This window comes from Fukomys damarensis, unplaced genomic scaffold, assembly GCF_012274545.1.
Source record: "Fukomys damarensis isolate Sample0158 unplaced genomic scaffold, DMR_v1.0_HiC HiC_scaffold_35, whole genome shotgun sequence".
Classification (NCBI taxonomy): domain Eukaryota; kingdom Metazoa; phylum Chordata; class Mammalia; order Rodentia; family Bathyergidae; genus Fukomys; species Fukomys damarensis.
Window position 1 is genome coordinate 32,092,696 of NW_022900947.1, and position 25,305 is coordinate 32,118,000.

The 25,305-nt window shown below is 39.4% G+C and overlaps 1 protein-coding gene and 1 pseudogene across 1 annotated transcript in view; one reads left to right on the forward strand and one right to left on the reverse strand.

The window, feature by feature from the left end:
• The window catches only part of Limch1 (LIM and calponin homology domains 1), a 318,918-nt gene that overhangs the window by 133,438 nt on the left and 160,175 nt on the right, over positions 1 to 25,305 (forward strand). The window contains 1 exon segment of the mRNA XM_019207620.2: positions 16,190 to 16,259. Coding sequence (XP_019063165.2) covers positions 16,190 to 16,259 — 70 coding nt within the window.
• LOC104862937 lies at positions 20,171 to 24,168 on the reverse strand (annotated as a pseudogene).

The window sequence follows — 25,305 nt, forward strand, 5'->3', positions numbered from 1 at the left end:
CTCATTCATCCTTATATGCTTAATGGTTGTTGCCCAGGGAAGACACAAAGCAAACTTTAAAAAAAAAATCTCATTGAGTTTATTGGTACTTTTTAAGTATACAGTACAGTTACATTCATCATTGGGATCTTGTACCCTTACATGACAGATCCTGGTTCTCATTTTTTCCCCATATTTCTGTCCTCCCTTCACCCCCCCATGTACAAATACTTTATTTCCATTTTTCCCTTTTCTCATACTTTTTCTTGTTCCTTATTTCCTTTCCCCTACCCTTTCCATTTCCCCTACACCTTTAGCCCTCTTCTTCCTATTTCACATTACCAGTTATACTATTTGAATCTTATTTGCACTTTTAGTTTTTCACACCAGAGAAACTCTTTTGTATTTACATGTGTGTCTTATTTATTTCACTTAAGCGTGTGGCCTCAATATGTATTCATTTTCCTATGAATGATTCTAGTTTCTCATTCTTTATGGCTGAGTAGTATACCATATTACAGAAAAACTGCCTTTTCTTTATCTAGTCTCCAACTGATGGGCGATTGGGCTGTTTCCAAGTTTTAGCCTCACAAACTCTGCCGCTACAAACACGGGTGTGCATATATTACCGTGGTATGATTCTTTTAATTCTTTTGGAAAGATACCCAGCAGAGGGATAGCTGGGTCAAATAGAACCTTAATCCTCGCTCCTTGAGGTATCTCCATATTGATTTCCACAGTGTTGCACCAGTCTGCACTCCCACCAACAATGGAGAAGCGTTCCTCTCTCCCTGCAACACTGTCAGTGAAGCAAACTTTTAAAGGGAAAATGAGAAGAATCAAGAGTCCTCCAAAATTAATATTTTCGAAGTTAGCATGTTTATAACTTATCACTAAACGTGTATTAAAACTATTCTATACTAACTTAGAATGGACCATAGGGGCTGGGGATTTAGCTTAGTGGTGCTGCTGCCTGCCTCGTAAGTGCAAGGTCCTAAGTTTGATCTCTGGTACCTCCCCCCACAAAAAAAGTCACTGCCACCACCACCAACAGCAACAACAACAAATGGCCCATAGGCCTAAATATAAGAAATAAAACTATAAAACATAGGAGTGAATCTTTGGTTCTTGGATTAGGCAATAGTTTTTTATGTATAATATTAAAATAAAAGTGATAAAAGAAAAAATGACAAATTATACTTGAATGAAATTAAGCATTTTGTCCTGTAAATGACATCATCTCCAGCCCACAGAATGGGAAAAATATTTCCAAATCATATAGCTGATAAGGGACTGATATCCAGAATATATAAAGAACTCTTTAAACTCAGTTACAAAAGGATAAATAATCCCATTTAAAAAAATGGGCAAAAGATCTGAGTAGACATTTCTCCAAGATAGCTGCACAATGGGCAATAAGCACATGAAAAGGTGCTCATCATCTTTAGACTTTAGAGAAAAGCAAACCAAAATCATAATGACATACCACGGCATACTCACTGGAGTGACTGTACTAAACAACAACAAAACAAAACAACAATAAGTGTAGCCTGTATACAGAGAAATGAGAACATTTATATGTTGCTTGTGGGATTATAAAATGCTGCAGCCACTTTGGAAAACACTTTGGTAATATCTCAAAAGGGTGAACATTACATATCATATTACCCAGTACTTAGACTCCTAAGTTCATGCCCAGGAGAAATGAAAACACACATCCAAGCAAAACTTTCTACACATGTGTTCTGGCAGCATGATTTATAATAGTCCAAAGGTGGAATCACTGTAATGTCCATTAAGCGATGAATGGATAGGTAAAATGTGGTGTGTCCATAGGATGCAACTGATTTGACCTTAAAGAGTAATGAAGTAATAGTGTGTAGTATGATGTGGTTGAACCTTGAAAACATTATGCTAAATGAAAGAAACCAGTCACAAAAGATCACATTATATGATCCCATTTTTATGAAATGTCCAGACTAGACAAATGTGGAGAGACAGAAAGTGGATTAATAGCTACTTAGGGCTGGAGGTTGTGGGTGGGGAAGAGGAGGAGGGAGGCTAATGGATTTGGGGTTTCTTTTAGTGGAAGAGAAACTAAAATTAGTTTGTAGTGATGGTTGCATAATCCTGTAAAAGTAAAGAAAAAAGCATTCTATACAGGTGAATTATATGGGAATTATATCTTATTATTAAAACATATAAGCACACACATTGGGATTTAAAATATTTGCTTCAAGATGTCTAAAATGTCATTTAGAAGAGTTTAACTTAGGTCATTTTGTTCCTTTCTAGAAGAACTAGCACGGTATTGTAATGTGCTGCTTGTATTTGAAAACTTCATGATGAGACTGTGCTGTAGATAAATTGCATTTATATTCTATCCAGAAAAATGTAAAGAAAACTACAAAAATATAATGTAAAGAGAGCCACATTCATTAAGATCAGGAATAATAACATTAGACAAAGAAAGGCTGTGCAGTGGGGCAGGGTGTGATGTCACTGTTTAGACACTGAGTGGCTTTGCCTCTGCTTAGCCATTCCTTGTCGAGGATGGATGAAGAAACTGCACTTGACCTCTAAGTCATCCCTTACCAGAACCTCTGGCCACAGGAGCAGCTTCTCCACTGCTCCAGAGAGAACTGCACTTTTTGTTTCTCCTGCACACCTGCACGGGAGCATGGTGTGTGCTGCCTGAGGAGAGGTGGCCATGACATTTCCCACCCTGCTGCACCCATTTGTGTCCTCTGTGAAGCATCCAGAAAGGAGAATCCAGAGATTTTTCTCTCTCCTTTGGGGCCAGCCAGCTCCCCTGTCCTTGAGAGAGAAGAGGGCAACTCTACTATTCCCACCCCTTCTCCCACAGACCCATAGGATCCTGATGAAATAGTTACTGGTGCCAGTGAACTAGAAGCCCATTAAAGGGTCCTTTGATGATGTGGCTGCTTAAACCCAATTTAATCTTGGTGCTAAGAGGATAACTCAGATGTGACCAACAACACAGGTTGCAGCACTGCTAACAGACCTGAAGATTTCTGTTGTTTCAAAACTGGTGTTTTGGGATTTCCCAATACTTTGTCATTGTTGCTCATTTCATTATCAATTCACTTGGCCACCAAAATTTGAGACTGTACAAATGACTAGCCCTTATCTAGAGCTACGTTTACAGAGAGGATTAACTCTTGGCCTGAAGAGGAACATGTGTTGTTCCTGAGATTTGTGGTCAGCAAGGAAGCTGGAGAGTTTGGGGACCTGGAGATGGGGGATTCGGAGCTATGGTTTCTATCTGGATGTCCTCCAAGTCTCACACACTCAAAGGCAGAACTTTGGAAAGGTGATTGAATCACAGCGCCGCCTGAGCTCAATGAGATGTAGGAGGAGGGGCCTGGTCAGGGTGACCTGGAGGAGTGTATCTTCCTCCCTGGGTCTCTTTACTCTCTGCTTCCCAGCTGCATGACAGGAGCAGCTTTCCTCCATGTTAGGACCTTCTACCATGCTGTTACAAAGTTGGAGCCAGTCAACATGGACTGAAACTTCAGAAACATGAGCCAAAGTATACCTCTCCTCCTTTAAATTGTGGGCATCTGATATTTTGTCCCAGCAACAATGAAAGCGACTAGACAGACAGTCTGTACCAAGAGAATAGTTCAGTGAGGAGGTCACATTTAAGCTGGCTTTTGAAGGATAAGTTTGCTTGGCCACAAAGGAATGTAGGGAGACCTTTGGGAAAGGTAAGGCCCCAAAGAATCAGCAAGCATGTGAAAATACATAGCTATGCGAAAGGTCTTTGGATGCTGTGGGCCAGAGCCTAGGACAAGTATGTGGTGGAGACTGAAGATGAGAATTAAGTCAGTTTGTAAAAGAGCATGTTAAGGAGTTTCAGCAGCCTGTGCCAGACAACACACAGCAGCATCCTTTCTATACAGAACAGCAGTGGGCTTAGGTGTGTATTCAAGGAAACTACCTCTGGTGGTGGTGGAGACTTTGATTGCTGTTTGCTGTGCCCCAAATATAAATATGGGAATGACAGCTGGGTGGGGTGGGACACACCTGTAATCCCAACATTCCAGGAGGCTCAGGCAGGAGGATCACAAATTCAAACCCAGCCTGGGCAATTTAGCAATTTAGGGAGCCTGTCTCAAAATAAAAACATTTTAAAAGACCTGGGAATATAGCCCAGGTGAAGGCCCTGTGTTCAATGCCCAGTGCTGGGGCAGGGGGCGGACAAGAATGAAAAATGAACAAAAAGGTATCTTGCTCTTTCCACCCTCGATTTACACCTTTGCTTGTCACACCCACATTTCACAGGTTCTCCTCCTGTTCTTCATTTCGCACTGACACTGCCTCTCCACCAGGCTGTGTTCCTCACAGTGCCCCTGTGATGCTTTCCCCGCCTAGGACTGGCTGGGACCCCCTGTAGGACCGGGTCCCGTGAGCTTGTCTGGGCATTTCTGGGTGGGGTTAAGGTGTGCAAACAATGTGTGGAGTGAATAGGAAGGAGACTCAGTTCTTCCTGGGCAGGTGAGCAGCCAACCTCCCTCCCCTTTCCAGGACCCATGGTCTCTGCAGCCCTGAGCTTATGTCCACTGCCCTGATGGCAAGTGAGGGGAAGAGAGAGGAGCCTTGAGAAAGTTAAGGACAGGGAAACCAGCAAAAAGCAGAGCCAGCTCCAGCTCTGGGTGCAGTGACAGTAGTTTGTCTCCAGCTTCCTGTCTGCCTCCCCTTTGCAGCCGCCTCTCTTCCTGCCTCCCCGCCCCAACTTCTGCAGCCATCCAGAGCCCCTCCTGGGGGGCTGCCTTCCATACGGACTGGCACAACCTCTCTCACCTTTGTGCTTCCCTCTCTCCAGGCAGGAAGCTCCAGAGGAGAAAGGAGCCCAGCTTGCCACATCAGACATCCCCCTGCTAGGTGACATTTGCTTGGAGGAAATGGCATAGGGCCTGCCCTTTACAAATCCTGTCCACACCTGTCCTGTGCTGAGCATGTTATGTGCAGAATTTTACTTCACATTCTTACATTATGACTGGAGGTACTTTGGTCCCTAGTTTATAGAGGCTCACAGAAGCTGAATAGTTATATAACTGCCTAGTAAATTAGGTTGGGACTCGAACCATAGTGTCCTGCTGCTCTTGGAGCTTTAGAGATCCCAGTCCCAGAGCCCTTGGTTCTGAGAACTTCTTTTGGAAGAGGTGGTGGCACCCAGGAGCAGGCTGCTTAGCCCACTCAAGACTGCACAGGGAGACTTCGATGCTACAATTCCATTCTCTTAGTTTTTTCTCCACCTTCCTGACAGCAAACCCAACAATAATTGGGTTTTAGCTATGCAAAAGAAATGCTAATTACAATCATTAGTATGTAATTAGTACATAGCATAATGATGATGACACATATCGTTGCCTGTGTCAGAGTAACTTTCTTCTCTGTTTTATTTGGTTATACTAACTTCTGTTTGTGTTACCAGCTTTCCCAGTTCATTGATCATGTGTCATTTTAAATGATAGCTTAGAATAGTGGGGGGGGGGTCTTGAGTGGGAAGCATGCTGGGAAAGACAGCTTGGAAGTAAGCGGGCTTTATTATCAGGTGAAGGCATTTAGATGGCATTCTGTGGCCTTTGGGAGACTGGAAGTCAGTGGAGAAAGAATGCAGCTTCACCAAAGCCAGGATTTGTAAGTGGTCAATGTGGGTGCTGTGTGTGGGTGCTGTGGGCAGATTGGATAAATTGTCAGGGTCTGAGGGCTGGAGACTTTTTAAAATGCAAAAAGTAAGCTGGGCGTGGTGGCGCACGCCTGTAATCCCAGCACTCAGGAGACTGAGGTAGGAGGATCGCTGTGAGTTCGAGACCAGCCTGGGCTACATAGTGAGTTCCAGGTCAGTCTCAACTACATAGTGAGACCCTGTCTCCAAAAAAAAAAAGGCAAAAAGTAAAAAGAAAGTTTTCTGCTCCACTTTAGGAACCTGAGTTTTAAATATCAACTCTGCTACTCAGGAGCTCTGACTTCAGATATGTGTCTTGACCTCGCTTGAGTGACTTTTTCCTTATCTAGATTATTTGATTTGATTTTTAGACCTCTTCTAGTCCCCAAATGCCATAATTTCCAGGCAGCAGGAGCGGTCATGCAAAAGAAAGTCTGTGAGAGAGATCAAAAATGAATCAAAAGGACTCCAAGTACTTCATAGAAATGCTTTATATTTCTTTGCATCCTTATAGATTCTTTGGTGTTAAAATTTTTAGTACTAACAATAGAAGTGATATGTGAAAAGTTATTTCCTTAGAAAATACATGAAATAAATGAGTTCATTTACTTGCAATGCCCAAATTTTAGATTGACATTTCTGCTGCCATCCCAGCAGAAAGTGGATTTAACTTTGCATTTGGGGACAAAATTTTCTTGGATACAGTTTGCCAAGGTAGGGCTCATTTTTATTGGAAAAAGCCCTCCAGAAAAGTTGCGCTAGTTGAGGTGGTATTGGGTGCTATGACTAACAAGCCCCTAAATCTCAGATATTTGATACAATGGAAATGTATTTCCATTCTTGGATAGCTTAAATTTGGTGATAGGGGAGTGGGCAGACCCGTGTTCTGCGCAGTTATTTGGAAAACCCACCTAATGGAGACTCCATTTTCGACACACGATTTCCAAGGACTCCTTAGGTGTCAACATCTAACTAGTAAACAGGGAGGAAAGAGTGGAGACTTGCTTGGGAGGTTCTTTTAAAGGCCAGGCCACGGTGTAATATATATATTGTTGATGTTCACACATCTTTGGCCAGAACTCTGTTATACAACTACAGTGAAATGCAAAGGAGGCTGGGAAATATAGCTGTGTGACAAGAGAGAAGAAAGGCAGTTTTGGTGAACTTTCTGCTACAAGAGCTATATTTGAATAATAATAGCACAGGTGAACCCGCAGATTCAAAGCCTTGGGCCCATCTTTATGCAATTCAAGTCTACAAAGACCTTCTAAAGCTCCTAAGATTCTTCTTGGGCATGCTTAACACAAGTGACTTACATATGGCCTGTGTACCCCCACTCTGTACAACGTATCACACTCCACAAACATTTGGGAGATATTAATGATGGCAATTTTCATTCCGACACTGTTTTGTTCACATGATATTCCTCTTTGGTTCAAGTTTCACTTCTCCCTGTGTTTCCCTATGTTCTTGACCTCAAGGGCTTGTTAATTTTTCCTATTTGCTGAAGAAACTCTAAAACGAAATCTTTAGCAATGACATCTGTAACAGGTTTATGGCAAGGTTAAATTGATCACATGATTCAATTCAAAAGCAGATGCCATGTTAGATTAAATGAAAGTACATATACCTTCACCCTCGGCCCATCATCAAACCCAGAAAGTGCTCAAGGAAACCACATGGAAAAGCACCGTTGAGCCAAATTAAAAGGGACACAGTGTGAGTAATTTTGTGACCATAGTTGCTTATGACAGCTGTACAAACCAAGCTAATGAAATGATGATGTAATCTCTTGCTGTAAAGAACAAAGCAATTTCCCATGAGATTAAGCATGACCTTCTCAACCCTGTGTTTAAGGTCTAGGTAGCTGCTCTGGTTTCTCCCAAATGCTAGGATAATTGTTAAAATTGAATTTCTGAAGTGAGTGATTTGGAAAATAAGCTCAATACTCTTAAACTTTGCAATCCTTGAACAATTTTACCTGTAATATTCCTTTCCAGTCCAATAACAAACTATTGCTATAACTTGCTGTGATGAGATGATCTCGTAATAGAATCTTTGCATCAATATACTTAGTGCTTGCCCCTTGCAGAGCTGTTATGTGGCCTGTTAGAAGATTCGGTATGAAAAAGAATCTTTCTCCCAGAGAAGGGATTTGAGATATTTTTTAAAGTTATAGGTAGAAAAAAAAAGTCTTCATTTTGTATTTTATAGCCATTAAACAATAGTTGAGAGACTGCCACATGCCGGATACCAGGGCTAAGTCAGACTATCAGCATGATCTCGACAACTGCTTTATTAAGGAATCCAATCATTAATCTTTTAAGAACTGTATTCCATAGAGTATCTCCAGAACATGTCTTTAATTCATCTGGAAAATTTGAGATGGCTGTGCTTTAGGTGGGATGACAATGAACCACATATGTGCCCAGCTTTGGTCTTTCTATGAGTTTTAAATCTACTAGCAAGTATGCTCCATGAGGGAGAGACCTGCAGTCTTCCCTGTTTTCCTTCATATCCCTAGCACCCAGCTTCAGAACACACATCGTACATGCTCAATAAATACTTGTTGGGTACATGGAGAAACATGTGGCATAGCCTTATAACTTACTGGTCATAATGTGTTTTAGGGTTAGAGTGTAATAGTTTAATACACAGCATTTAATTTGTGTCATAAGAAAGTTTAATACACAGCATTTAATTTGTATCATAAGAAACACATTTATTTTTACTTACCTTCAATACCCACTACCTTTAACATCTTTTGTAATTAAGGATTATCCAAGATCATAACCTTTCTTACTGTATTGAGTTGTTTTTCACTGGACGTATGCTTGGCAAGCCATACATATTTGTTGTTATGACTCATTTATGTGAGATTCCTATCCAAAGGTGGCCAGTAAAAGAAAATAAACAAAAGTTGGTCTTTGGCAGCAGGCTAATTAATGGAAAGGCTAAAATTAAACGAAGTGTACTTACAAAAATGGCATGTTTATTACATTGAATGAGCCAATAGGTAAGCTTGCATTTATCAAAAGCTAAGAACAGACACTATGCCACTGGATCCTCATTACAACTGGAATGACAGCCCACAGTTTTAAATCTGATTTATTAAAAGGAACACTGTGACTCTGATTGGGTGACTTCCCAGTAACTTGTATCTAATGTGCATTATATTGACCTGTAAAAATCTACACTGCTGACTCCAAGTTCACTGCCTTGCTTCTTCTTTGAGCTGAGTGCCAAAAGTTATCTGTGATTTGTTATTTACTTATGCTTTCTAACACCTATGATCTTTAATAAGCATATATTTCTATATATATGAAGCTGAACATTAATTTTATAGTTATTTACATATGCTAATGTTTTAAATATATACATCAGATCATCTCAGTCTCATTTAAAACATCTTCTGACACTTCTCACATTGAACTTAGAAAAATGTCTAGACACCTTTACCTTTTGCTTGCACTTTGGCCCGTGTGTCACAGGCTTCTTCCTGTTCTGTGTGCAGCTACACTGACCTGATTGTCCCTTGAAGATACCAAGTCCGCTCTTGCTTCAAGAACTTTCGATTAACTGTTCAATCTGCTTGGAGCATGTGTCCTCATTTCTGTCCTTGATGAATACCTTTGTAACCTTCAACTTTTTCTTAAATGTCGCCTTGCTAGAGCAGCCTTCTGTTCACTCAGTTAAGGTACCACCCACAAGGGCTGTGACTATGCTAGTCTTCCCAGAACTTATCGGCATTTTTCTTCTTGTTTATTTATGTGTTTGGTTTTTCTTTTTCCCACTGCCCCATCCATTCACCTGTACCAAGACAGACTGTAAGTTCCAAAAGCAAGAACTGTGCTTATCTTGTTCACTGTTGCCCTCCCTATGCTTCAAATAGTGTACAACATACAGCAGCCACTTGACAAGAATAGCTTGGTGAATAAAATAGTTGCTCCTACTTAGCTCTTATTTCTTGTGTTTTTTTCTTTTCTTTTTTTTTTTTCAGCTTTAATTGAGTTTATTGGTACATTTTAGGGATACAGTACAGTTACATTTATTGTTGGGATCTTGTACCTCTATATGACAAGTCTTGATTCTCATTTTTTCCCCTAACCTCTGCCCTTCCTTCAACCCCCTCCTCCCCTCCCATCTACAAACACTTTATTTTCATCTTTTCATTCTCTCACATTTTTTTCTTTTCCCTTTTTACTCTTCCCCTACCCATCCCACCTTCCCTATACCTTTAGCTCCTTTCTTCCCATTTCTAAATGTCAGTAATCTGCAAAAATGCATAAGATTCTAATAAGATTACTGACATTTTTTTCTTTTCTTTATTTTTGTCATTGTGAGTGTATTTAGCATAGAAGACAGGGGCTATTAAAAAATATCTAACTTCTTAATGGTGCGGAATTCTGCCAGTTTCCCACAAATATCTTTTGATGAATATAAAGACGAACTATTACCAGATGGAAAATGCAGACTACCTGTTAGGGCCTTAAAGGTTTTAGGAAGCTCAGACCACAGATGGGACATTGATGTGTGCTCTGCTGAGTGGTGGTTTTGTGCCAAGAGAACAGCAGCCTCTGCCTCTGGAATTCCTGGAGGTGATGCAGAACCCACAGATAGAACTCCCATGGCTTGTGTCTTATACTGTCGCTTGACACATACTGTCTCTGCTTTTCCTTTCCTTCCCCTCTGATGGTAATTCTATCCCATTATATTCACACAACGTGCTTTGCTTTGAGTTGTGTTTTAAAGGTGCATACTGAAGCTGGACTTGTTTTTTCTTCTCACGTTGTTTTAATAAACCGTTTAAATTCCAGCCATAGGCTATTTGTTGGTCCTTTCTCTTTTATTTTCAATTTTTATTTTTTATTAGTACATGTCTGCAGCATACAATGATTGCATTCCTCCTGGGGAGTTAGTACCTGCACATGATCTCTCTTAATTCTTTTTTCCATCCCCTTCCCCTTCACTCCCTCCCTCCTCCCTACATCTCTTGGTTCCCTTTTGTAAAAGATCTCCCTATTTCCTATTATCTGTCTTTTATTTTGCTCTTTGTATTTTGGGTTTAGAGAAACAATACTATATTTGTGTGTTTGATTTACTTTATCTAATGTTATGGTCTTAAGGTGCACCCCTTTTCCTACACATGACTCAAGTTTCCCTTCTTTATGGCAAAGTAGTACTCCGTCACCACATTTTCTTTATCTATTTGTCTGTTGGTGGACATTATTGCCCATAAAGCTGATCTTTCTAAAGTACCAAGTTGCTGTATTTAAAAACTGGCCTAAGGAGTAAAGACTTCCAGTTGTGCTATAAACTAGCTGTGCATACTCTCGGGAGATCTTCACATCTGTTCAGGGTTCATTTTTCCCTCCTACAGAAACTATGGTACAAATACATTATCTGTGCCTTAGGCAGAACTTCTAAATGATAATGTACCTCAGAAGGTACATAAATGTATAGTCATCAGCATCATCACTTTAAAGCATATCATTCTACTGTTCTCATTGAAAAGATTTATAATTTATATAGAAGGGCAATAGAGATATTTAATTAAATTACTGTGAATATTCTTAAATCTTACTCATAGCTGTTTTGTTGAATGTCTCATCTGTTTCCTCATAAATTAAAAAAGTGTCCTCAGTTTAATGCAAAATACAAGACAAGCAGGTGCTGGTCAATTCTTCAATGTGAATTCAATGTTATCTTTTATTGTTGTATACTGTAAACTGTGTGCAGAACTGGGAGGATGTTTACATGAAATATAGGTGCCTTGATCTTGAAAATATTCTAAATATTCAAGAGCCCCATGACTGTTTATTTGATAGTAAAGCATTTTGATAAAGTTCATAGTTTTTGTTCTTTTGATTAAGGGACCAGTATTATAGTTTGATTTATTTATTTTTATAAATTTTTATGACAAGGAAAATTCTGCCATATAAATATAGTTCTACGAAAGATGAATGTAATGAAATATTTAAGGAAATTTAAAATCTAAATACATATAAAAGAGGAATTGGAGCCATTATTATAAAAATATTCATGTCTTGGATATGGAAGCCAGAAAGGATCATTTTAAAAGAGAATTTTTAATTATAAATTTTGAAATATAGTTGGTTGTTTTTCTACTAGCAAGTAGGCACCGTATCTGATAACAATGATATTTCATTTAATTTAAAAAATCTAAAATTATTAGAGAAAGTGGTTCATCCAAAGTGCCACGTATCGAATTCCTGTGGATAAATACACGTAAGCACAGAAAGACATTTATACAGAACTCACACACCGGTCTCTGTGCTGGCTTCTCACCTACTTTCTCTCTCTGCAGCTGCACTGACACGTATGCAGTGACATCCTTTATTTCCGTACTGGAGCTGAAAAGACCGAGGTTAATGGACTTGTCCAAAGTAACAGCAATCATATGTAGAGTAGCTGGGCTTTGAAGTCAGTCAGTCAGACTCCAGAACCAGTGCTCTGGATGCCTCTCCTTATAGCTCAGTGTGCACCAGTAAGCCACACCCTCTAGTTAAACTGTACAGCCTCCAAGACATACGGTTGGTCCTTCACATCTATGGATTCAACCAACCACAAAAAAAATTTTTTTAAATGCATCTGTGCTGGACAAGTAACAGACTTTTTGGTCATTATCCTCTAAACAATACAGTCATACAGGAAAATGGCTATTTATGCTCTAATCAGTACTATAAGCAATCTAGATATGAGTTAAAATATACAGGAAGTGTGCAGGTTATATGCAAACATCACACCATTTTCTACCATCACTGTCACAATTACCTTAACAGTATTTCTCAATATGTTAATGCACAGTGGTGTCAAATTATTTCAAAGAATTTATTTTAGTGACCTGTAGAAATCTATCAAGTGTATGTTCTTTGAGATTTACCTTAATCTTGGATTGCATTAGTTACAGCAGAAGTCAGTAAACTTTCTGTAAAGGGTGGAATGGTAAAGATTATATTTTTGTGTGCATATATTTTTGTCTTAACTACTGAAATCTGCTGTTGTAGCACAAAACAGCTGCAAATAATACCTAAATGAAAAGATAATACATATATAAATGTATGGCTGGGTACAAATAAAATTATTGACAGGAATAGGTGTTGGGCCACATTGGCCAATAGATTGTAGCTTCGACCCTTGGATCATTTTCTTTTTGCCTGGTATCCAGCCATGTTACTTAACTACTCTCAATTCTTGAAATAAATGCTTCCATTCTACAATCTTTCTTTTTTAAAAATTGTATATTTTTATTACTACGTTTGCACTACATAGTGACATTTACTGTGTGGCATTTCTATGTGCACATGACACATCTTAATTCTTTTTGTCCCCCTCTCATCCCTCCCTGTCCCTTTCAACTCTTGACCCTGTTCTCATTTGAAAAAGCTCTATTTCCACTTTTTATTCTTTTTAATACTTTTCTCTTCCTTCCCTCCTTTTTTATCTCTTGTTCCCCTTCCCATTTGAAAAAGATTTCCCTACTTCCTATTATCTATCCTTTACTTTGCTCTTTATTTCTATTTTAGGTTTGTCACACAAGAGAATCCATGAGATATTAAACTTGTGTGCTGATTTATTTCATTTAACATTATAGTCTCAAGTTGCACACATTTACCTATAAATGTCTCAAGTTTACCATTTTTTATGACAAAGTAGTAGTCCACTGTGTATTAATACTACATTCTCTTTGTCCATTCATCTAATGGACATATAGACTATTTCCAAGATATAGCTATTATAAATTGTGCTGCTATATATACATGTATGGATATATCATTGTAATATGATGACTTTAACATTTTTGGGGAGATACTGAAACTAGAAGGAGAGTATCTAGGTCAAATCGAATTTCTACTTTTAGTTTTTCAGGAATCTCCATGTTGATATTCATAGTGGTTGTACTAGTTTACACTCCCATCAACAAGGTGGAAGGATTCTTTATTCCCCATAGCCTCGGTAGCATTTGTTAATAGACTTCTTGGCCACTCTTTCTGGAATAAGATGGAATCTCAGTGCTGTTTAAATTGTATTTCTCTAATGGTCAGCAATGGTGAACATTTTTTCATATATTAGCCATCTGTACATCTTTGGGAAAGTATCTAATTATTTCAGATATCCATTTTTTGATAGGATCTTTTGTTTTGGGGGAATATAATTTTTCTGAGTTCTTTATATATTCTTGATGTTGATAGTGGACATCTTTGTCTTGTTTCTGATTTTAGAGGGAAACTTTCAGTTTTTCTTCATTTAATGTGGTATTGTCATAAATGGCTTTTATCAAATTTAGATAAGATCCTTTTGTACCTACTTTCTTCAGAGGGTTTTTTTGGGGGGGTTGGTTCTTTGAGACAGGGTCTCACTGTGTAGTTGAGACTGACCTAGAACTATGTAGCCCAGGCTGGTCTTGAACTCATAGCAATTCTCCTGCCTCAGCCTCCCGAGGGCTGGGATTACAGGTGTGCGCCACCACGCCCGACTTACTTTCTTCAATTTTAATCATGAATGAATGTTACATTTTGTTAAGGGCTTTTTCACCATCTATTGAGATGATCATATGATTTTTGTCCTTGCTTTTGTTACTGTGATAAATTACATGTATTGATTTATGTACATTGGACCATCCTTGCATCCCTGGAATGAAGCCGACTTGGTCATGGTGTATGATCTTTTTGATGATTTGTTGCATTCTGTCTTCCATTATCTTGCTGAGGATTTTTGCACCTATATTCATTACAGTGACCTGTAGTTCTCTTTTTTGCTTTGATCCTTGTCTGGTTTTGAAATAGGGTAATTCTAACTTCCAGGAGTGACTTTGGGGGTATTCCTTCTCTTTCACTTTCATTAGAGAATTTGAGGAGTATTGACATTAGATCTTTCCTGAAATCATTGTAGAATTCAGCAGTGAATCCATCATGTCCTGGGCTTTTCTTAGTTGATAGTTTTTTGTTTCACTGCCCCAGTTTCATTGCTTGTTATTGGATTACTCAAGATTTTTAAGTCTTCTTGGTTCAGTTTTGATAATTCAGATACATCTAGGAATCTTTATTTCTTCTGAATTCTACAATTTAATTGATACACAGGTTTATGAAGTAATTTGTAATAGTATTCTGGATTTTGGCAATGTCAAAAATTGTGATTTCACCTCCCCCCAACCCTTTGTTTGGTACCGGTGATTGAACTTGGGACCGTGTACTTGCAAGGCAGGTGGTGGAACCACTGAGCTAAATCCCCATCCCCTCACCTTTTTTGTTTCTGACTGAAATGATTTGTGTCTCCCCTCTCCCCTTTTTGATAAGACTGGGTAAGGGTTTGTCTGTTTCATTTATTCTTTCAATGAACCAGCTCTTCAACTCACTGATATTTTTTTGTTATTTTTTTCTCTATTTCATTGATTTCTGCTCTGATCTTTATAATTACCTTCCTTGTATTAGCCCTAGATTCAGATGATTCTTATTTCTCTAGAACCTTGAGGTGTATCATTAGGTTATTTGGGCTTGCTCTCTCCTTTTCTGATGTGGACATTCATAACTATGAACTTTCCTCTTAGGATTGTTTTCATTGTGTACCATAAGTTCTGGTATATTGTATTGGCATTATCATTTAATTCTAGGAATTGTCTTATTTATCTTTTAATCTCTTCTGTGATCTATTATTTAAGAGTATACAACCTCTTACTTTCAATTATTCCTTCATGAATAACCTATTCTATAAACACTGCAGTCCACTATGTTAACCTAATACCAACCATATTTCAGTTTTACAATTTGCCTTTATTTTTCTTTGCTCTGAATTTATATTTCCCAAAGACAAGCAGTTATAGTTGTTTCTCTTGCATTTCTTTCCTTATATTGCCATTTTTATATGATTTTAACCTTATCTAAAAATCCTCTGCTCAAATATTTTTTGTACTTAAGGAATTGTGGTCATCCTTGTTTAAAATCTTTAGCATACAACTGGTTAACCTCTTATTGAATATAGTCTTTTCTTTTAGGTGACACTCTACCACATTTAGCAAGCTACTCTCTTCAAAAGCCAATAGGGTCTAGAGGCAAGATATGCCTCAGCAAATTACTTGCAAAGACGGATGTTGGTCTCTAGAATTACTGAATCTCTGAAAAGATCCTGGCCTTAGCCAGGAGAATTGGCAACAAGCCTTATATGCATTGTAATACCTGCATCCCATTCTGTGCAGTGCCCTTCCCATCTCAATCCAGCTTATGTCTGTGTGCTTTCCCTTAGAGCAGCTCCTACTCCCTTACCTTTCTCCTCTGCTAATATTTCCAAATTCTAAACTCTACCTGCCATGGACAAACTTGATGTTGACAAAGGTTTTCAGTTATATGCATGAAGGCTGATAGATTATTGAGATTTACTACATGCTTTAAATTCACTGCTTTTCCAATTCAGCAATTTAGCTGTAGCTACGGAGAAACGTGATTTGTGTGATCCATCCTGCTTTATGTCTCATTTGACATTCTGCCTTTTTCATGACAGGTTGCTGAATGCAATAAAGCCAGGACTTGTTAAAAAGATCAATAGATTGCCTACCCCCATTGCAGGATTGGTGAGTATCCAGAATCGAGATTTATATTCCAATATTCCTTTGCTCTAACCTAAGGGTCATGACAATACCATTTATTACAGTCTCTCCTGCAATTTATACCCTACTTGAATGAGAATGCAGTGAATCCATTAAATGAAGAGGTCACTTAAAAATGAAAAATTCCAGTGATATCTAAATGGCATCTTAATCTTTGTTTGTATTTTTTTCCATGAGTGATAAAGTCCTTTGGCCTTCAAGAGGTAAATTTGTTTTGGAGTGAGAGGCTGATAATTGGGTTGACCCTAGGGGAGGAATGTGATTTTAATTACATTTTGTTTCAGTGCCTCACTGCATTCCCTGGCTTCAGAGGGCAGGGAAGGTGGAGAAAAAGGATTTCAAGAGAAAGTGGCAGTTTCATAATCAATTGCTGTTTTAGCCTACTTGAGTTTAAATATCACTAGTCTAACTATTTGTAGATCAACCATTCTAAAGATGTAACAGCCACTGACATGGACCGATGTCATGGAAAGAACTGTTTATACACAGCTTTTGCCTTTCTCAAACTGTTCATCTGAAAAACTATAGAACGTCATTAGAAGCAAGATTTTTTTTCATGTATTGATATGTTAATTTCTGGCAACTCACTTTAATTATTTAATTGATATTGTCTTGTGTGTTGAAAAAGGAAAAAGCCAGGCATGGTGTCACATACCCATAATCCCAGCTACTTGGAAGGCTGAGGCAAAAGAATAGTAAGTTCAAGGCCCACTTGGTCAACTTAGGCTCTGTCTCCAAAATAAACATTTTTAAAAAGGGCTTTTGCTGAGTGGTAGAACACTTGCCTGGTGTGCATGAGGCTCTGGATTCAATCCCCTGAGATGCACAAAAAGAAAAAGGAAAAAGGTGGGATATCAGGAAGACAATCCTTTTTTTTTTTGTTTTTTGGTTTTTGTTTTTTTTTTTTTTTTTCAGCCTTTATTAACCAAGAGTGAAACCAAACCCTAGAGTTTAAAAATCCCAACTTTTTTTTATGACAAATAATGATTTAATTCTTAATGACTTTTAATTCTATGTTCAATACCACAAAACAAAAATTGACTGCTTCCCATTCTTCTGAGAATAAAATACAAGTGTAAAACAGGTTAAAACAAGATTCACCCCAATGACTTAAAAAATAACTCCAATTGAAAGACATTTCAAACACTGTATGTAGAACTCAGGACCAAAATAACTTTAAAACATTTTTACCTTTGAGGTAGCACAATAATGCTGAATTAGGTACCATTTATTACAAGCTTTAAAAAAAATGAGGACTCTACCCTTCAATCAAGGTGGGCTAAATGATTTTCTGAAAATCCCGCATGAGGTTAGTGACAGTTATCTTACTATTTCTTTTTTTATGTATAAAGATAGCCCTGCCAGTATGTAAAAGGAAACCCATGGGAAGGCTGCTTCCCATAAAATAGACATTAGAATCACTGAGGAATGTCAGCATTCAAGACAGGAGGAACAAGAGATAATAATAGTGAAAAAGCAAAACAACTTGTATCTTGGCAAGACTGATTTTACAAATACATGTCAAAAACAAAAATTCCAAGTCAGCCCATTGAAAACAAAAGACAAAAGATGACATTTGTGGGTCCTTTTCCTTTGTCTTTGTGCAAAATGCTTCCACTTTTTCTAAGTGAGAGAAGGCTGTACTCTGTGACATGACACAACACGCTATGTCCATGGTGCCCTGCCCTGAATCAGGGTGCTCAGGATGAAAACCATCTCTCCTAGCTGGAGGACTACTTCCCACTTTGTTGCTGAATTCATTTGCTAAGCTACTCAAAGAAAAGCTGTCTTCTGGTTTCTGAGATTACACAGCAAGTGTGTATAATTCTACATGAAGACCATGGACCAACAGGAGAAGAACACACACAAAACTTTCCTTCAGAAAATTCAGCCAATGGCTAAGGATTTGGCTCTGTGGTTCCGCCACCTGCCTTGCAAACACAAGGGCCCAGGTTCGATCCCCAGTACAAAAACAAAAACAAAAACAGAAAGAAAGAAAAAGAAAAAAGATTTTTCAGCCAAGAAAAGACAGTGACAAAAACAGGGCTGAAGGGAGGAAAACACTGCAGGTTGGACTTCAAGCCTAAGCCTCTCAGAAACATTCTGTGGCATCCAAAATCAGAAGCAAAGATAGGAAAGAAGGCATAAAGCTCCAACCTTTAAAAGAAAACATGAAAACAACAAAGGAATCACTTTCCAACATGCATTCTTCCCTGTGAGGCTCAGCTGTCAGTTCAGGTTCTCTTGGCACAATGGGGACACCTCAGACCTAGGTCAAACCTGGTCTGTCACCTCTGATTCTCCAAGCTACAAAGGGAACTGGAACACTATGATAATGGATTTGCTCTTTCTCATTCATGCTGGTCCCTTTTATGTCTCTTTCCTTCAAGCTAGAGGCTCACCCTCTTAATCCTCTGTGAGTCCCAGGGGACTCACATTCAGTGAGGGTCTGGACTGATGAGGTTATGTCCATTGGAGTTGGAGCAGGAGGACATGAACATGGTGAATTCTAACCTGTAAAATGGTAACTATCAATGCTTCAGGGTGTCAAGGAGGGCTCTGTGAAAGGAAAGACATAGGTGGATTTGTGAGAAGGCCCATACCTAGCAGTAACTGGCACAGGATTCAAACAACTCTAACTAATGCTGGCATGAAGGAGTGGCAGAGGGCATCTCAGCATTCAAACGCAGTCCTAACAAGGTCAGAGGCTGGACTTCTGGGTCACTCTTGACCAATGCAACTGCTATCTCTGCAAGAAACAGATGTGGTTCTTATCTGGTAAAGTACAAGACCTGCTTTCTGAATTTATTTGATAATAAAGCAACACCATAGAAAAAAGAACTTTAGGAAAATGTGGGATCACCACATGGGCTTTCCCAGTATTAGTTACATAAAACCTTTCATGATTCTCAGAGTTGCAACATAGGTTACAGGGCAGTCTGAAAAAGAGTCATACTTCATGGATCCCTTGTAGCATCTGATCCTAAATCACTCTGAAGAAAAATATAATTCTGAAATATAGCTAATTAGGATAATTCATTAGAATTTTACCTGTTAAAATTAAAAGGTTAAAAATGTTATAAATATAAGTTAAATTACTGTCTTTGGAGATGAGCAATTAGAACCCCAAATATCCCAACATCTTAATTAAAAAGGCTTTCATGGTAATTCTATAAAACTGTAAATGATGACTTTTGGTTTTGTGTGGTCCTAAGGACTGAACCCAGGGCCTCATGCTTGTTGGATAAGTACACTACCACTGAGCTATATCCCCAGTTCCAAATGATGTCAATTTTTGAAAAGAGTTGAACTTTAGAATGAATGTCTGAGGCAGTTGACAAGCTCATATAGATGAATACATCCCAAGGGGGATTCCCCTAACAGAGAAATACATTTTTTTTTTTTTTAGACAGGTCTCACTCTGTAGTTCAGGGGGCCTTGAACTCACAGAAATCTTCCTGCCTTAGCCTCCTGAGTGCAGGGACTACAGGTGTGCTCCACCACACCCAGCCAAGAAATACTTTCTTAAAAGAAAAGAGAGGAGGAGAGCTTCTAAATAATTCAAAAATTGATAGTTCAACAACCAAACTAGGCAATAACTTGAGCAGAAGGAACGGGCTGGGCTGTCTGTGCAGTACTTCTTGTCAGCATACTGCCATTAGCTAGTAGAAGCAACTGGAAATAAGAAATAGCCAGACCTGCTGAAGGAAATGTTTAGTTTAGATAAAGTAATGGCACCTCCAGACTCTGGATACTTCTACTGGCACCATGCTCTAACCAAATGAACTAAATGGCCACCCCAGCTCCTCATAAATGGATGACACAATTCATTCATTCATGGAAACTGCAGAGGTTAAACAAAACATTCACCAAAACAAAAGTGAAAACCTCTAACCCAGAAAACGTTTCCTTGCTATTATGGGTAAAATGTGCTGAATTCAATTATTTTTGCCCTAACGTGGGTTCTTCTAACCTCAGTCTGCTTTGGAGTACTAACCTGTCATGCTTTTCCGTAAGCATCACCATGGATTTGCAAACAGCCATAATGTGTGAAGCTGTTAGCAGGCCGAATAATGCCAGTGGACCACATACCTCCATCATATCTGGTATCATTTTCTACTATAAAACCAAAGGCAGCAATTGTGAACACACTGTGGGACAGATGAAGAGACTGAAGGCTACATTTCTTCCCCTGAAAAAGATGGGAGCAGGGTGTCTACAGTTATACACCGGTTTCTGCAGACTTTATGGTAACTTCCAAAAGCAAAAGTAGCTGCAAGAGTTAGGGAAGGAAGATGTTTACACTTTGGACTTTATATCAGGCACTTAAATTGTTGGAGAGACATGCCATTCTAAATCAAAGATGTAAAAACTGGGTTGGAGTAATCATTATAAGTGGTTTAATAATGGGCTTTCAGAAGCAAAGTGCAGGTGTGGGTCAAACCTCTGCTCATACTTTAATACTTTAGAATTTTCTAAATGCCCAAAACCACATCAATCACAGCAGTGGTGGCAAAAGCAGGAACAGTTCTGTCATGTCTATTTTTTGTATGTGTTCTGTGGCTGGCCAGAAAGGCCTGGTGTCACACTGAGAAGGCTCTGGGATGTGGCATATCTGTTGTCCAGGATTGGTCAGATCCAAGCTGGAGCCCAACATCTTCACTACCTATTCTTCAAAGTGTGAGATGTTCCTCTTCATTATGTCCATGAAGGGCCCCAGAAGTCTCTCAAATGTTTGAACATCCATACTAAGCAGATGACATTTCCAACTGCATAAACCGAAGCAGCTCTAGATTTGTTGGTGACCAGTGCAAACTCTCTAAGTACTGCCTCTTGTGGCAGTGGGCAATCTCATCCTCCTGGCTCCCAACATCCTTGTTTGTTTTAGTTTTGCTCCTAACCATGATGGGCACTTCACCAGACTTGATGATGTAAAAGCTGTCAGCCTTATCACCCTGATTATATGCTCTCCCCGTCCTCATAGTTCTTTTTTCCTATCTCATTCACAATCTTCATTCGTTCTGACATCTGGAGTGGCCCAGACTCAATAAATGATTCGAACGTCTTCCTCTTTTTTTGCATTGTTTTTCACTATGATTCTTCTAAAAGTCAACCGGCCCAATCCCCACAGGGATCCTCCAGAGGTGGCTACAAAAGTAGCAACCCTTAGGGTATTGTACATCAGAGCTAGTTCTCCAAAACACCCACGGTTGTTATACTGACCAAAAGAATGTATTTGATAATCTTTTGTTACTAAAATGTCATAGGTTCCCCTTTCTATGACATACAAGTTGTCTCCATCCTCTCCTTGGTCAATGTCATGCTCGTCCACTTTGACTGTTCTTTCAAACATGGCATCAAGGACTTGAGAAAGCTGTTCCTGATCAAGATTTTTGAAAAGAATAATATCTTTGCAAGCTTCCTGAAGTCTGCATCTCTGTTCATCAGTTTTAGGATGAATCACCGGCGGATCAGTATCTTCTTCCTTATCAGGGTTATAAGCCTCCACACAGACGGACACTCGTCTGTTAGACCTGCTGGGAACCGAAACTTCCAGGTCTTCCTCAACCTTTGAGTAGCGGCCTCAGGAGTGGTATGACTGGGCGCAGGCGGGTGAAACAGTCCGCTGCAAACTCCATGAGGTCGGGCGGATGCCTCCGCAGCACCTCCACAGTGTAGCCCTGAAGCAGCTCCACGAAACCCGGCAGGATGACCAGGCCGCTGCTTCTCCCTCCTCCGTCGCCAGCGGCTCGACGTACCGGCTGAACTATGTTCAGGCCTCCTCCTGTCACGCCCGCGGCGGACAGGACTGCGGTTCCGGGTCGCGCCACCCTACCTTCTTACAGCCAGCCTGCCACAGACGCACCTCCACAGTGTAGCCCTGAAGCAGCTCCACGAAACCCGGCAGGATGACCAGGCCGCTGCTTCTCCCTCCTCCGTCGCCAGCGGCTCGACGTACCGGCTGAACTATGTTCAGGCCTCCTCCTGTCACGCCCGCGGCGGACAGGACTGCGGTTCCGGGTCGCGCCACCCTACCTTCTTACAGCCAGCCTGCCACAGACGCGATGGAAAAAACTTGTCACAAATGCACATGTGCGGATACACGTGTGCGTGCTAGGCTGGGGGTGTATGTGGCCTGGCTGGCCTGGCAGTGACTCACTGATGGTTTCTATTATGATGGCCTTCCATGCAAGTGCTTTTGCAGAAAACAATGAGAAAAATGTCAAGAATTTCGGCAGGATACTACATAGACCTTCGTGATTGTTTTAGTTTTTCAGCCATGTCACAATGAATAATAGATTAGATGTGACAAAACCCAATTGTGTTTGAAAACTGGGGGTCCGGTAGTGGGGCACATAGTGTCAGAAACTTGAATGCATTGGATTCTTGCTTTATTTCATAAATTGCTATTTCTGTGGATGTATCTGATTTCCAGTATTGGTTGGTAATGAGTTAGTGATCGGTCATCATAAATCTTTCTAATTTTGTTTGTCAAAATCATATAGCCAAGTAAGTTAACACATAGATGGATAGATAGATAAATTTAGGCATAATAGATTTGAATAATTTATATAATTCATGGGTGCTATAGATATGCATATTAGATTTTAGTTATATATATATTAGTATGTACATACTTAAATTATTTTAGAATTTTTTATTAAATCCATTTCTTCCAAATGTTAAAGCCGTGGGCTTAATGATTCTGGCAAATATTATTTGGCTGCAAGTCTGTGGCATCTTCTGACCTTGGGCCCTAGGGTTTCATGTTAGGAGAGCAGAACTGAGAGCAGAGTCAAGGAAGGCCCTAGGGAAATCTTTGTAAACAGAAGCAAGGAGCTCTGCATCAGTAATTAAAGGGAAAATGGTTTTGACACCGTAGATTAAAATGTGAATCATAAATAATGGTAGTAAAATTGCAGGTTTGGGACACATGCACTTACATAGCATCTAATGTAAATATCAAATATCTTATGTAAATACCAAATACTACTCCAGTCTACTTGGGAGGAGTCAGACAGTGTGATGCAAGGCAGCAAGCAAGCAAGGGTGCCTCAGTCATGTTCCTCCCATCCAGGTACTTGACCTGCAATCCTGCTCTTCCTTTTTCATTTCTATTTCCCTTGTCCTTTCCATCATTTCTCCTTTTCCTTATCTTTTTCTAACTAACACTTCTCCAGTTACTTTTATCTTATGCCACTTATATCTTCTTTACTGATTTATTATCTTTAGCCCATATTTCACAAATGTGTGAAATATTACTACAATTCAGCATTTTAGTATTTAGACAGTGCTTTCCTAAATATAGTCAAGTACTGCCCATTCGTGAAGGATCCTGAATCTACAAATTTGACCAACTCCTTTTTCTTTCCTCCATTTACCTTCAGATCAACATTTTCAGAAATGAGTACACTAGTTGGGGAACTGGCAGGAAACAGAACTGCCATGTCCCCCTCTATAACCTTCAAGATTCTCTCTCCCAACTTGTAGGCTGAGGAGAGACCATCTGTGCCCACGTCTTCCTGACTTCAGCTCTCTATAACCTTGGCCCAAATCAGCATTCTTCACCCAGTGCTGTCACCTCAACTCTGGACCCAGAGATCTGTCTGCTGGACAGCTCTCTCTAGATGTCTTTCAGGCCCCTCAAACTCAACAAATTCTAATCAAACTCAGATGACCACTCCCACCCACCTATTGCTGGATGTCAGTAGAAGAATCTTAGACTTGGCACCTTACTCCAATCCTCCTACTTGTCTCCGTCTCCTTGGCCACTTCCCTGGAGCAGGCTGTCCTTGTCTCTCACTTGGGCTTGAACAGTTGACTCACTGTTCCTCAAAGACTGTTCATTCCCATGTATGATGCCTTCTTTCATGCTTCTTCTTATGCATATAATACTCTCCTCCTGCTCTTCTTGACAAAATTCTCTTTACCAATATCCAACACAAAATCAACTGTGTGAAACCTTTTAGTATTTGTGATATGTTATGATCTTTCATCCCAATGCAGATAGCATCCTTTGATATAGGAGAAAATGAGTTAATACACAAGAAAGATGAAAGTCAGCTTACTTTGGAACTAAGATTTTGAACAATTTTTGTCAACAGTTTAGAATTAGAGGGCTGTAAATGGTTCAAGATTCATGTTAAGACACTGTGGATTTAAGTAGTTAATTGGCCATGATCAAACTGACATAAGGATCTCTAGAAATGCACTAAGAAATCAGAGTTCTGAAGATACAAACCAAGAAAGTCCAAATTCAGGGACATCCTGCAAAACAGCTGGCCTATACTCTTTAACACTGTCAGTGTTATCAAAAGAAACTCCTCCATTCTTGAAAGGATAGAAAGCAGTGGTAGATGAAGGTTGACTAAGGAGATATGATAGCCAAAGGCAGTAGATTGTCCTTGATTGAGAAAAAAGCAACTATGATACAGATCATTAGGGCAACTGAAGAAATCTGAGTACAACTGAATATTAGACAATAATACTCTCTTGGATTTTGAATTAGTTGGCTTTCCTGTTGCTGTGTACAATTCCCAACACCCACAACTTAAAGAGAAGAGATTTTATTCTATGGTTAGCTGGCTCCCAGGCAGAAACATCGTGGTGGAGGTATATGGCGGGGGTTGTGTGTGTGTCTACTCAATTCATATCCAGAAAGCAGAATAGGGGAATAGCACAAAAAGGTTGGGACCAAGGACCACACACAGTTCCAAGGCCACACTCTGACCCACACAGACACACCCAGAAGTGTACTTTACTAATCTTCTAGGCATTTCTTAATCCATCCAAGTTGACAATCACAATGATTGGGCACAGTATTGAACCCCTTGTATTATATAATAGTCTTGTAGTTCACAGAGCAATATTCTTGATCCCAGGAAATATTTGATGATAAAATGTCATGATGAATATAACCAATTTCAGCAAAAAGACTCTATAATGTTTAATTTTATATACACATGAAGAAAGATGGAAGGAAGGAGAGAGGAATAAAGAAGATAGAAGG